The following is an 11,412-nucleotide window of genomic DNA, read 5'->3' on the forward strand; positions in this document are numbered from 1 at the left end:
TCTCAGCCCTGCAGGAGCAGCAGGACCCTCCTGGACCCTCGTGTCTGGCTGCAGACAGGAAACCAGCAGCCGGCATCGCCCCTTCTCCATCACTCGCCGGGTGAGATTAAAACGGAAGACAACCATCAAGTGTGCTAGAACCATTTTAATATAATTATACATATCTGCCAAATCCAAGGAAAAAAAAGGTTTATGCATATATATCTTTTTTTTTTTTTTTCTTTTTCAGTTAACATCTGCAAGCATAAACAACAATGAATTTCTCGGTTTAAATTCGTCCAGGTCAGAGCAACTGCCCAAAGTCCTGTTGGATTTGACGGATACTGCCGGCGTGGCCAGCAGTTACGGGAGCTCCAGAGGAGTTTAATGTCCTCAGGTTGGGGCATTTTCGGTCTTTCCTCTTTCATTCAGAGACAGTTTGTTGTAAAAAGTTTCAGTGCAGTTCACCTCGGGTGAAAGGCGATCGTGTTTTTTGTGTTTTTTCTTTTTTTTTTTTTTTATTATTTTTTTAAATATATATTTTTAATTATTATTTTTTTAAAAGATGATAATAGGTAACTCAGTTGCTCTGAATTTTCACTTATAATTATAACCTATTTAAATCACAGCAGAACTCCCGCTGGTGCAGAGTTCATAGTTGCATACAATACAGGAGATCACAGTTTTGAAGTCTAGCACAGATTAAAAACCACAGATGTACCATTTATATAAGACACACACTGATTGTCTCTTAAAAACTACATATTGACTCCTTATGAACATTATCTTTTTTTTTTTTCTTAATCTTTAAATAAAGTAGTGCAGCTAGGACAATCAGTCACACAACCCACACAGCCCTGAACCAAGTTCTCCAGGTGCCAACTTGAGCAAGTTGGGCATGAAACAGTTGGATGAGCGAGAGGGAGAGAGAAAGAAAGAGGGAGGGAGAAAAAGAGAGATGTTGTCCATTCCGAATAGTTTAACCAAGGGTTGGCTAACACATTGGAAACCTCTGGGTGAAGGATCATCTTTCCACGCACACACAAAAAAAAAAGAAATAAAAACCTAGACTCTTTTTTTTTTCTTTTTTTTTTTCTTTTTTTTTTTAAAACTGGCCCATAGGTGGGATGATCTCCCAACCTCTTCCAAACAAAGAAACCCAACAATTGCCTAAAACTAGAAAGAACACAGATGGGTCTGTCTGGTTTCTGCTCACTAGATGATCTGTCCGTTTAAGGCCTTCCTCCTCTGTTTTTCCTCTTTTATTATTCCTTTTCCAGAGCGTCTGAGCAGGAGATGAGTCCGAACGGGATCACACCAACACTGTCCCCCTCTTGTTGCTGTCGGTTTTTTTGTTCGTTTGTTTGTCCGTGGAGTTATTTTTCTCTTTAATTTAACCAAGACCTGACTAAAACTGGAGCATGTTCAGCCCAGCCTGTTCGTTCTCGTCGCGATTTCTCTCGGTATCACAAAGGTTCTTCACAAAACCTGGAACTTCCATGACGATGTCTGGTCCTTATAATCCAAGCAGTCAGCATTGAAGTTTAACTTCCAGGAGGCGGTTTGGTCTTTATAATCCAAGCAATCGGTGGTGGAGTTAAAGCCCAAACTGGAGGCTCCATAGCCCTGGGTGGAGAGGGAGGCTGGAGACTGGTTGAGGTGGCTGGTGACCGCGTTGGCACCCATGGGACTCAGGGTGGCCCCCGGCCCAGGGAGCTGGTGGTGCATAGGGGTCAAGTAAGATCCACAGTCCATCCCTCCGAAATAGGAGGTTGATCCAGCGTATCCTTGGCTGTAGCCTGATGCCTGGGTGTAGGTCATAGGATAGGATCTCTGCATGCAGGAGGAAGAGGTGGACAGGGGGTCTGAGAGCGGGGAGATGGACGCCGGGCTCCAGATGGACACGGGGGCGCTGCTGCTGGAAATGGTGGGGACTGAGGTGCTGGAGGGGGGAGTGAACTGCCCGCTGGTCCCGCTCTCCGAGCTCACTTCCCGGGCTGGTGAATTCTTCTTCTTAGCTGGCCGGACCTTGTTCTGGCCCCCGTTCTGCTGCTGCTGCTGCTGCTGCCGGCACTTGGCTCGGCGGTTCTTAAACCACACCTTGAGGCACAGACACGAGGCAGGGAGAGAGAAAAAGGCCGGTGTTAGGGATGCACAGGCAAACCCAAGGGTGGAAAGGGATGGTGGCAGGGAGAACTCGTCAGGGGAGAGGGACCTAAAAGTGCTCCCCAGCAGTGGAGGGTTGCAGGCTGCTGCAAAGGAAAGCTCCGGGGCTCCCCCTCCCTGAGATCATTAGCAGTAATAACAAGAGGAAATGGCAAATCAAACTCCTTAATAAGGTCACTTTTTGGGGAGAGTGTGTGTGTATGGGGGCAGCATTCCCTCTTTGCTGTTTGCCAGGCGGGGACCCCCAGGAATCGCCATTGAAGGCCTATTGAAGTCGAGCCCTTAATTAGAAACAATAGAACATCAGAAAGGGAGGGAACAATTAGGGAAACAGAGGTAGGGGTTGGGGAGGGGGGACAAAGATGTCTCATTTACCCTCCAAACAGGCTCTCTGTTCTCATCCCCTCAGCCAGAGTTGGTCCCTCAGCTCATCTCACCTTCTCTTAGCAGGGACCAAGGGGGCTGTCTCTGGGGAGGTTTTGAGGGGAGAAGGATGGGGTTTGATATGGGGGTATCCCGATCCCAGGCCGCCACACTCCACGGGGACAGGGCACCACGCAGCCTCAGGAAGCATCTCAAGGAGGCAAGTGAGAGGGATGGCTTTGGAGATGCCCTGCCCCTGCTGCTGGGGTGTTCTAGATCCCTGATGGGGACAGGACCCTCCTGCCCTACCGGCAGCACCTCCAAAACACTGCCTGGATGGGGCTCCTGCAGGCTGCTTGCAGGGCAGGCACAGCCCAGCCCCAGGAGAGGGATCCACTAAAGCAGTCCCTCTCTTATCAAAGTCCCTTCAAAGGGGGAGGAAGCCCTCAGTCTGTACTGGTGAGAGCAGGGATCCCAGTCTGGCCCAGCTCTGGATATGTGGTGATCCCTGGGGAAGGGGGGGATCCTTTATGGCTTCCACAGGGCTCCCAAAATGCCTGCAAGACAGGCTGGGATTTGGCACCTGGGGCAAGGCTTGGTGTAGAGCTTGAGAGTGCTGGTGAATCCTCAGAGAGGCTGAGGGGGCTGGGAAGGAGTGTGGAGGGCTCAGGAGCTGGGATTTGGGATATACACAACACACAGGGAGAATGGGGGACACACTCCAGCCCTGGGGATACAAGCCACCACTCCATCCTGCCCTGCGCCCCCACCCACCTCTGAGCCTCCTTCATCCCACAGGCGCTTGATTTGGCTCCAGGACTGACCCCATCCCCCGAACCAGCCCCCTCATCTCCCTGCCAGCCCAGGGCAGTCCAAACCCTTCCCACCGGCACAGAGTAGGGGGGTGAGGCAGGGCTCGCCGGGGCCACCCCGCTTCCTACCTGCACTCTGGACTCGGGCAGGTTGATTTTCAGGGCCACCTCCTCCCGCATGAAGATGTCGGGGTAGCGGGTCTTGGCGAAAAGAGCCTCCAGCACATCCAGCTGCGCCCGGGTGAAGGTCGTGCGCTCCCGCCGCTGCTTTCGGGGGGTGGCTGCGAACGGAGCCAGAGGCCCTGGCTGTCAGTCAGCGGCCTCTCAGACCCCTGTGTCCCCTCCAGCCCCCTCCCCGGGGGGGCACCCACATTCCCTCCCCTCTGCGCCCCGGTATCAGCCGCCGCTGTGCCGCTGAATCCCAGCTCCTCATCTCCCCTGGATGGGGGTTTGGAGCATCTGTCCCCCACCTCCAGCAAGAGGGTCTCCTCTCTTTGCAGCCCCTTTCCCGGATAAAAAGTTGGGGTTGAAGAAGAAGGCAGACAGAGGGACCCCACACCCTCACCCACCCAAGCCAGCGTGATCCCGGGACATGTCGTGCCTCCAAAATCCCAGCGGCTTCTCCTCCGTGGGGCAGAAAGAGGGAGGGGAGAGGGAAGAAAAACGTGGCTTACCGGGATAACCGACGGACGGATGCAACAAATCCATGCCCGAGGTTGTGAGACTCAGGCCATTGACTGCATAAGGTGGTTGCTTAAGATAAGACATCATGCTAAAGTTGTGGTGGGGAGGAGAGTTGGCCGAAATCCGGGCGAGGGGGAGCCGGCCGAGCGCCCTGCCTGCCCCGGGCGGTGCCTGGGGGAGCCGGCGGGCGGGGGGGACCGCCAGGTGCCTGCGCAGGAGGGAGAGGAGGGAGGAATGGAGGGATGAAGGGGGAGTCAGGCCAGATCGCTGCCCCCCCGCCCCACACCCCCTGCTTTATCCCCGCCGCCTTCCCCCCGTCAATCCTCCCGCTCGGAAAGCCGGACCCCAGCCGGATTTGGGAGAGCTGGGTGAGACTGACTAGATAAACGCATCTCTCCCCAAAAAGGGAGAAGAGGGGAGGGGGCACATCCCAGCCAGTAATTACTACCCGAACAAAACCCCCCCATGCCTTCAACTGCCCGCATTGTACGGCAGCCGGGGGCATTTGCATAGGATTCCCGGCCGGGCACCGGCTAATTGTCTCAAGCAAAACTTGATTGGGGCCATTGGCAGACACAAAGAACCCCTCGGCTAAATAAATAATGCAGATAACAAAGCCCAAGGGTGAGAAACAAAGAAACAATTCAAGAAACCTATCTCTCCACTAGTCTCTTGCAAGGACTTTAATTATCCCAGGTTTGGGCAACATTCAAACCTTCCCCCCCAACTCCCCCTTTCCCCCTTCCCCCCGACGTTGCTGCATTTCAGAGCTCAAATGCCCGCTCGGGGAGAGCCAAACTTTTCTGCTCTCCCGCCATCAGTCCACGTCTGCAGTAATTTCCACCGGCCATTTGCACCTAATTAGTACTCCGGGTAATTAGATTTGGAGGCAAGTAACAGATTTATTAGGCTTTCAAGAAACTCTTGATGACGGAGCTGAAGCTAAACAAACACCTCGGTGGTGAGCGGCCCCCGGACGGCCCCGGCGGGCGAGCGGCTCCCCCGGTTCCTGCTCCAGCTTTCCCGGTCCCCGCTCGGGCTCTCCCGCTTCCCGCTCGCTGCCCCGACGGGGCCGGGCTCTCTGCAGCGGGGGGCGAGGGGAGACCCAAACACACGCTCCGCCAAAAAATGGCCGACAAGGGTCCAGCCCGGCGGTCCTAAAAGGGTTAAGACTGTTTGCCCCGTGGAAAAGACTCTTTAAAATCTTTCAGGGCGAAATCTCGCCCTCCCCTCCGTTCCCCAGCGGCCGTCGGGGAAATGAACTCCAGCACAGCTTTCTTCCCCAAACACCCCAAAAACTCCGTGTTTCGGCTGAGCCGCCGCCCCGGGAGGGCGAAGCGCTGCCCGAGGGGGCTCCTGCGGGACCCCCAGGATCGGGTGCACCCCCCGCCCGCGCCGTCGGTGCTGCTTTATCCACGGTGCGGAGTTTCCCCTTTTCCCCTCGGGGCTGCGCTTTGCCCCGCACAAACGCGCTGCGCGGCGGATCCAACGCGGGGTGAGCAGGGTCGGGCCCCCCGGAGGAGGCCGAACAGGGACGATTATACCGAGGGGAGAGCCCCGCTCGCAGCTTCGGCCGCCGGTTCGTTCACCGCGCGAGTTGAGCGGGAGAACCCAACGGGGTTGCCGCCCGCTTAAAAACGGGCTAACAAAAATTAAAACAAACAAACAAAAGAAGAAGAAGAAGAAAAAAGGACAAAAAAGCTCCAACACCTCCTCCAAAAAAAGAGGCAAGACCAAAGCTCCGCTCGGTTAAACTCGGCGGCATCCCGCCGAGGCGCCAGCCCGGCGCGGCCGCCCGCGGAGCCCCTCGGCCGCGGCCGCGCATCCCGGGGCCGCCCCGCAGCCCGCGGAGCAACGGCTCCGCTCCGCAATCTGTCACCTTTCCCCCTCCTCCTCCCCCCTCCCCGCTCCGCATAGATCCCGGCTACCAGTTGCTCTGCCCTCGCTCAATAATAATTACCCCGTCCGAGAATTAATTATAATAAATGTTTTCTTGATAAACTAACGAGATAATCCGGGCGGCACACGCTCCCTAATTACGGGCCACCGGCCCCGGCTCCGCTGCTCGCCCCGGTGATTAATGCGGGGCAGCGATCCGCGCCCGGGCGCGCAGCCTGCGCCCCTGCCCTCGGCAGCGCTGCGGGGGGACGCGGGGGCCTGGGGGGCTCGGCCGGGGCGCGGAGCAGCGCGGAGGGGCTCCCGCGGAGGGGAAGGGTGAAGGAGCCAAGGTAGAAAAGGGAATTTGTTGCCTTTTGTTTTGCAAAAGAGTGCAGCGTTCCCTGCCCGCCCCGCGCTCTCCAACGAATTTCTGACATTTTTAAAATTCTAATTTATATAAATTTTTTTTTTTTTTTGTAAACTCCAATTTTTTCCCCCCCACTGGACGGACGGTTCGGGGTGATATTTCCCAACACGGGGATTTTCTCCCGAGGCGAAGGCAGTGGGGATGGACCCGTCACCGGCTGTGCTGAGCGGCCCCCAGCGCTTCGCCCTCCGAACCTCCGCGCTGCTCCGCGGCCGCGGCCCCTCTCGGGGACCGGGAGCGAAGGAGCCGGGCTCGGCGGGCAGCCACCTCCGCCGCGGGGCCGTCTGACCCGTCTCTGCCTCCCAGCAACACCCGGCCGCATTTTTTAACTGCTTCTCCCCCTGCTTTTGATTTTTTTTTTTTAACTATAGTTGCACCTTTTCTAAATAAATAAATAATAAACCTGAACTTCTCTGAGCAGCCGAAATCGAAATAAACCTTGGCAGCGAAAGAGGTTTTTAGTTCTAAAGAAACTTGTGCCGGTGCACAACCACTTTTCCCGACTTTCTCTTTGTCAGCGCGGTGAGATTCAGAGGAGAGAGGCCGGGGCGCGTTATTCCCGGCCGGTGTCTTTGGGAAGCGCTTTCCCACGGCATTAAAAAATTAAAATAAAATAAGAGAAGGGAGGTGGAAACAAGCTCCAGCCCCTCTCCGACCTGGATACCGTTCTCTCCATCCATTTCGCCCACACCGAGTCGTGAAGCTTCGGCCCCAAATGCCTTGAAGATTTCTCTCCCTACAATTTCCAGCCCGGTTCTCCCGGGCCGCGAGCACTCGGAAACACCTTCACAAAATTACTTTGCTGAGTCTCCACACCGCGAGGAAGAAGAGGAGGGTGAAGGGAGTCTCAGGTAGGAGCCCTTTCTCAGAGGGGAGAAATTTCTCCCCGGTTATTCCTGATTTTGAAAGTCCGGTTTGAGGTTCAGGAAATAACTACAGGCCAGAGGAATAGGCCGGGGGGGAAAAAAAAAAAAAAATCATGTACCCAGCGAAATCGCGGTGAAGCCGAGGAAAGAGCGGCTCCGCGCCCTACCCTGGGAGACAGCCCGGCCGCGGCCGCGGGGGGCGAGGGCGGCGGCGGGGAGAGCCCCCGGCTCCCCGGCTTTGGCCTTTCGCCCTCTCCTCCAGCAGCTCCCGGTCCCCGCCGAGGACCGACCCGGGGCCGCCGGTTGTCCCCGACCCGGGGCCGCCACCGCCCGGCCCGGCCCGGCCTCTCCCGGGCAGCGCCGCATCTCCCGTGGGGATCCGCCTGCTCCCCGCTACCCACACGGCGCACCCCCGCCGCACGCAGCGTGTTTAATAATAATAAAAATTTAAAAAATAAACATGATTTTAATTCCCCCTTTCCCTGCGTTCCTGCCCGCCCGGCGATGCCCCCAAGGAAGGATGGAGCCGGCGGGTCGGACTTACCTGCGAGCCTCGCCGGAGCCGCGGGCAGGGCTGGGGGGCGAAGGGGGAAACCTGCTCCCGGATCCTCGCCAAATTCAGGGCTCGGGCTGAGCTGGGAGAGAAAGCACAAAGCGGGAGGTTAGAGAGCTCGCCGCATGCACATGCCCACGACATCGGGGGAAAGGGGGGGTGGAGGGGGGGGAGAAAAAATGTTTGAAAAAGGAGAATAAATAGGGGGAAAAAAGGGGAGGGGACGGTGCAGGAAAGGGATGTAGGGATGCTCGGGGTCTGGGCTCGGTACATACAGAGCTGGTCGGTGCTGGAGCTGGTCAAAGTGATTTTATTTTTAATAATAGTGGCAGGGTGCGTTGGAGCTGAAGGTCTCTACCTCTCTCGGGGAGCTTTGCTGAGAAAGCGCCTCTCTGGCAACTTTTTGACGCAAACTCTCCAACCAATGGCAGGGAGAGAGTGATTGACACATCTAAGCCAGGGGGAAAATAATAAAAACACACACAGGGGGAGGAAAAAACAGGCCGCTGCTGTACCGGGGGGACAATCCAGAGAGAAATAACAGCCACCGAAATGACACCAGAATATACATTAAAAGAACCTGCTCGGTTTAAAAATATACATTATGGAGTGGAGCGGATGAAGTCATTGTACAAATTAATGTGATGGACAGCAGAGATGGAATTAGCGTATTGCCCGGGGAAGGAGAGGAAGGGGGGGCCAGCAAAAAGCCGGGGGGTGGCTGTAATAATAACAACAAAAGATATTAAAATATATAAGTAAATATTTGTGAAGGGGGGACACGGAGCCTGCCAGGAGCCCTTGGCTGAGCAGGACGAAGCTGAGTGAGAGGAAACCCGCGGGTGCAAAGGGGAGAATCCCCCTCGGCACAGAACGGGGTGCCAGGGTGCCCCCAGTCCAGGGTCCCCCCGCGGATCGGCTGCACCTCAATTCCACTTCCCACGGACCAAGTGTCCCCTGGAAGGAGGGAAATGGAGTCACCGGGGAGAGGACATAAGTGCGTTTTAAATTGTATTTTTAGACATCTATATGGATGATGGTGTAGAATGGGACTTAATGGTGCTGCCTGGATTTTGCAAATAGGGATATGCACATGTTTTAATCGAAATAAGCTGGGAGCAGTGAAGGGGTGAGGGTGAGGAGGGCCTGGGGGGTTTCCCACTGCCGGGTAGATGCCGGCCGGGCACACCGGGCACCGTGATGTTCCCTCGCACCTCCCGTCCCCACTCAACTTCTCCCGGCTCAAAGAACCCCGAAAATAAAGCTCTGGCAAAAGGCAGGAGGATGGAGGCGGCCGAGGTCGGAGAGAGGGAGCGCTCACACACTTTCCTCACTTGTGACAATGGGGGGAAAAAACTGCAGCGGCTCGATCATTTTAACGGGGTGACCTATGTTAATGAAGTTATAGCAATTAATTCGCCTCTTTGTGGCTTTCTCCGAGCCTGGCTGCGTGCGATCCAACGTGGTTGTCCTTGGACTTTAGCGCTGGTGGTGCAGCCCGGCTTGGCGGTTTGCAGGAGCAGGTTTGGGATGCTCGGGGCTGGGCTGGGCTGGGTGGTGTGGGTTGGTTTTGGGTTGGTTTTTTTTTTTTCCTTTTTTTTTTTTTTTTTTTTTCCTTTCCTCCCAGAAGGGAGGAGGAAGGAGGCGGCAGAAGGGAAGGAGGGAGGGGAGAGGAGGGGAAATTAAACAAATAAACAAATAAACAAACAAAATACCCCCTCGCCCAGAACGGCCACAGCTCTGCTCGCCGGAGCCGCTCTCACTTTGGCCGCTGGGTTGCATTTTCTTTTTTTTCCCCCTTTTCCTAGGCGACTTCGTGGAAAGTTGGTACACGGGGTACCCCTGGTTGGTACCCCCCGGCTTCCCGGGACTCCCGCCCCTGCCCTTCTTGGAGCTTTGTTTTGATTTATTTTTCCCTCCCAGAGCCACGAGACTTTTGGGGGACTTTTCTGTGGTTTTGTTTGTTTAGCTGAGCTTTTTTTGTTTTATTTTGGGGGGGTGGGCAGGGGGGTTGTAGAGAGGGGCGGCTGCAGCCCCCATCTTTTTGCAGCATCCCCCGCCCTCTCTCAACCCTTGCCCAGAGATCCGCGCCGGGCAAATCCTTCCCTCGCCTCCCCGCATGTCGGCACGGCCACGCCACCCCTCAGCCTCTCCTTTAGCAGAGCACCAGGAATAAATATCCCGATTGAACCCTTCCTTCCCCCCACCCCCGCTCCAACCCCCTCCGCCTTTGCCATCGTCTCCCGCCCCCACATATTATTTAATAACCTTAATCCACCTCGGAAGAATGAGAGAGATAATTCGTCCCTGTGTATCCTGACCAGGAGGGTATTTTCGAAATCGATTAAAAATAAAAGGGAAAAAAAAAAAGAAAAAGAAAAAAAAAAGAAAAAAAAAAAGAAAAGAAAAAAAAAGGAAAAGAAGAAAAAAAAAAAAAAAAGAAAGAAAGAAAGGGGTGTTTGGGGGCTGGAGGCAGCCGGGCTGTGGCAGAGGAAGGCTGAGCAAAGCAGAGAAATAAAATTCAGTGCCTGAAGAAAGTAGCTGGGAGAGCAGGATGGGAAGCACAGCCCAGCCGGGCTGCCAGCCCTGCCTGCAGCTGCCCGCGCTGCCTGGCCCTGGGCAGCGGGCAGGGAGAGCTGCTGCCCTGCCTGCAGCCTGCCAGAGGAGCAGGAGCATCCCAGCCTTTCCCTCTGCCCCCTCCAGCCCGAGAAGTTGGGAATAATTCCCGCGGCCAATAAAACAAGTGGCAGAGATGGACAGTGTTACTTAAATAAACAAGGGTCTCTTTAAAATTCTCATCCACTTCAGATGTCTAAAGTAAGATTGTGATGATTTTGTCACGGTTTGGTAAATTTACCCCTTTAAGAGGCTTTCATAAATCCCAGAACACACCTTCAGCCAGATTTGAATATAGATTTAGGTTTTAAAACCCAGAAGCTGGGAACACCGCTTTATCAAAGAGAATTTCCCTTTAGCTTAGCAATGTGTCGGAATGGCTCTTGCAAAGATTGGATCTGAGAGGGGGAAAAAGGGGGAACCTTCTTTCCTGGAGCAATCCTGCACACACTTTGCAGCTGCCTCTGCCTTCAACCTTCTGCAGCTCCGGGAAAAGTTGCAAAAAAATTTAATATTAATTGTTGCAGCTGTAGGATCCCGATTTTTAAATTTTTTTTTAATGATTTTTTTTTTTAACTTTCCAATCTCTTCTGGTCCATTTGGAAAGCGTTGCAGAGCAGGTACAGTCCCAGAGATCCAGACTAGCTGGGGCTAACGGGGAGTGAGTGGAGATGTGTGATTTTCTGCCCTCTAAGAACTTTGTGCTCAAAGAACCAAAATCTGCTTCTGGGATGAAAAGAAACTGTAACTTCTGCTTCTCAGTAAGTTCTCCAACTTTCCAATGCCAATCGGGTTATCAAAGCCATTTTCTCTCTCTGCATTGCTGTCTTTCTTTTCTCCTCTTCTCTTTCACCCTCTTTACTTCTCCTTCTGATTTAATTTCCGACTCTTCTGACTATCGCGACCGTTTCGCGAGTGGTTTTATTGCCGTGTGTTTCGCTCCCAGGGATGCGAGCGCTGAGCTGCTGCCCGCGTTTATTATGACCAAGGGGTAGAAAGGAAAAAAAATAAGGAATCATTTATTCAGGTCGGGTGAAAGTTAAGGAAAGAAGAAAAAAAAAAAAACCA

The 11,412-nt window shown here is 54.2% G+C and overlaps 1 protein-coding gene across 2 annotated transcripts; it reads right to left on the bottom strand.

Moving 5' to 3' along the window:
* Positions 1-499: 499 nt before the first annotated feature.
* Positions 500-4,114, bottom strand: OTX2 (orthodenticle homeobox 2). Of its 2 annotated transcripts, none has more exons than XM_050335853.1 (3): positions 3,995-4,114; positions 3,450-3,601; positions 500-2,079 (listed from the first exon to the last, which is right to left on the bottom strand). In XM_050335853.1, exons 1-3 carry the CDS (start codon positions 4,089-4,091, stop codon positions 1,459-1,461), a joined length of 870 nt encoding a protein of 289 aa, XP_050191810.1. In that variant the 5' UTR covers positions 4,092-4,114; the 3' UTR covers positions 500-1,458. The 2 variants fall into 2 exon arrangements, with proteins under 2 accessions (XP_050191810.1, XP_050191809.1); XM_050335852.1 differs by having other exon boundaries at positions 3,450-3,622; positions 3,995-4,091.
* Positions 4,115-11,412: the final 7,298 nt, after the last annotated feature.

Source organism: Myiozetetes cayanensis, unplaced genomic scaffold (assembly GCF_022539395.1).
Source record: "Myiozetetes cayanensis isolate MyiCay16 unplaced genomic scaffold, myiCay2020 scf6-25, whole genome shotgun sequence".
In the NCBI taxonomy this organism is placed as follows: Eukaryota; Metazoa; Chordata; class Aves; order Passeriformes; family Tyrannidae; genus Myiozetetes; species Myiozetetes cayanensis.

What these genes read in the sequence shown, in the direction of transcription:
- OTX2 (XM_050335852.1), bottom strand. Translation starts at nt 4,091, where the DNA reads ATGATGTCTTATCTTAAGCAACCACCTTATGCAGTCAATGGCCTGAGT. An exon ending in TCCGTCCGTCGGTTATCCCG is followed by an intron (nt 3,623 to 3,994) that starts GTAAGCCACGTT and finishes ACTGACAGCCAG; the next exon opens with GGCCTCTGGCTCCGTTCGCA. An exon ending in TGCCCGAGTCCAGAGTGCAG is followed by an intron (nt 2,080 to 3,449) that starts GTAGGAAGCGGG and finishes CTGTGCCTCAAG; the next exon opens with GTGTGGTTTAAGAACCGCCG.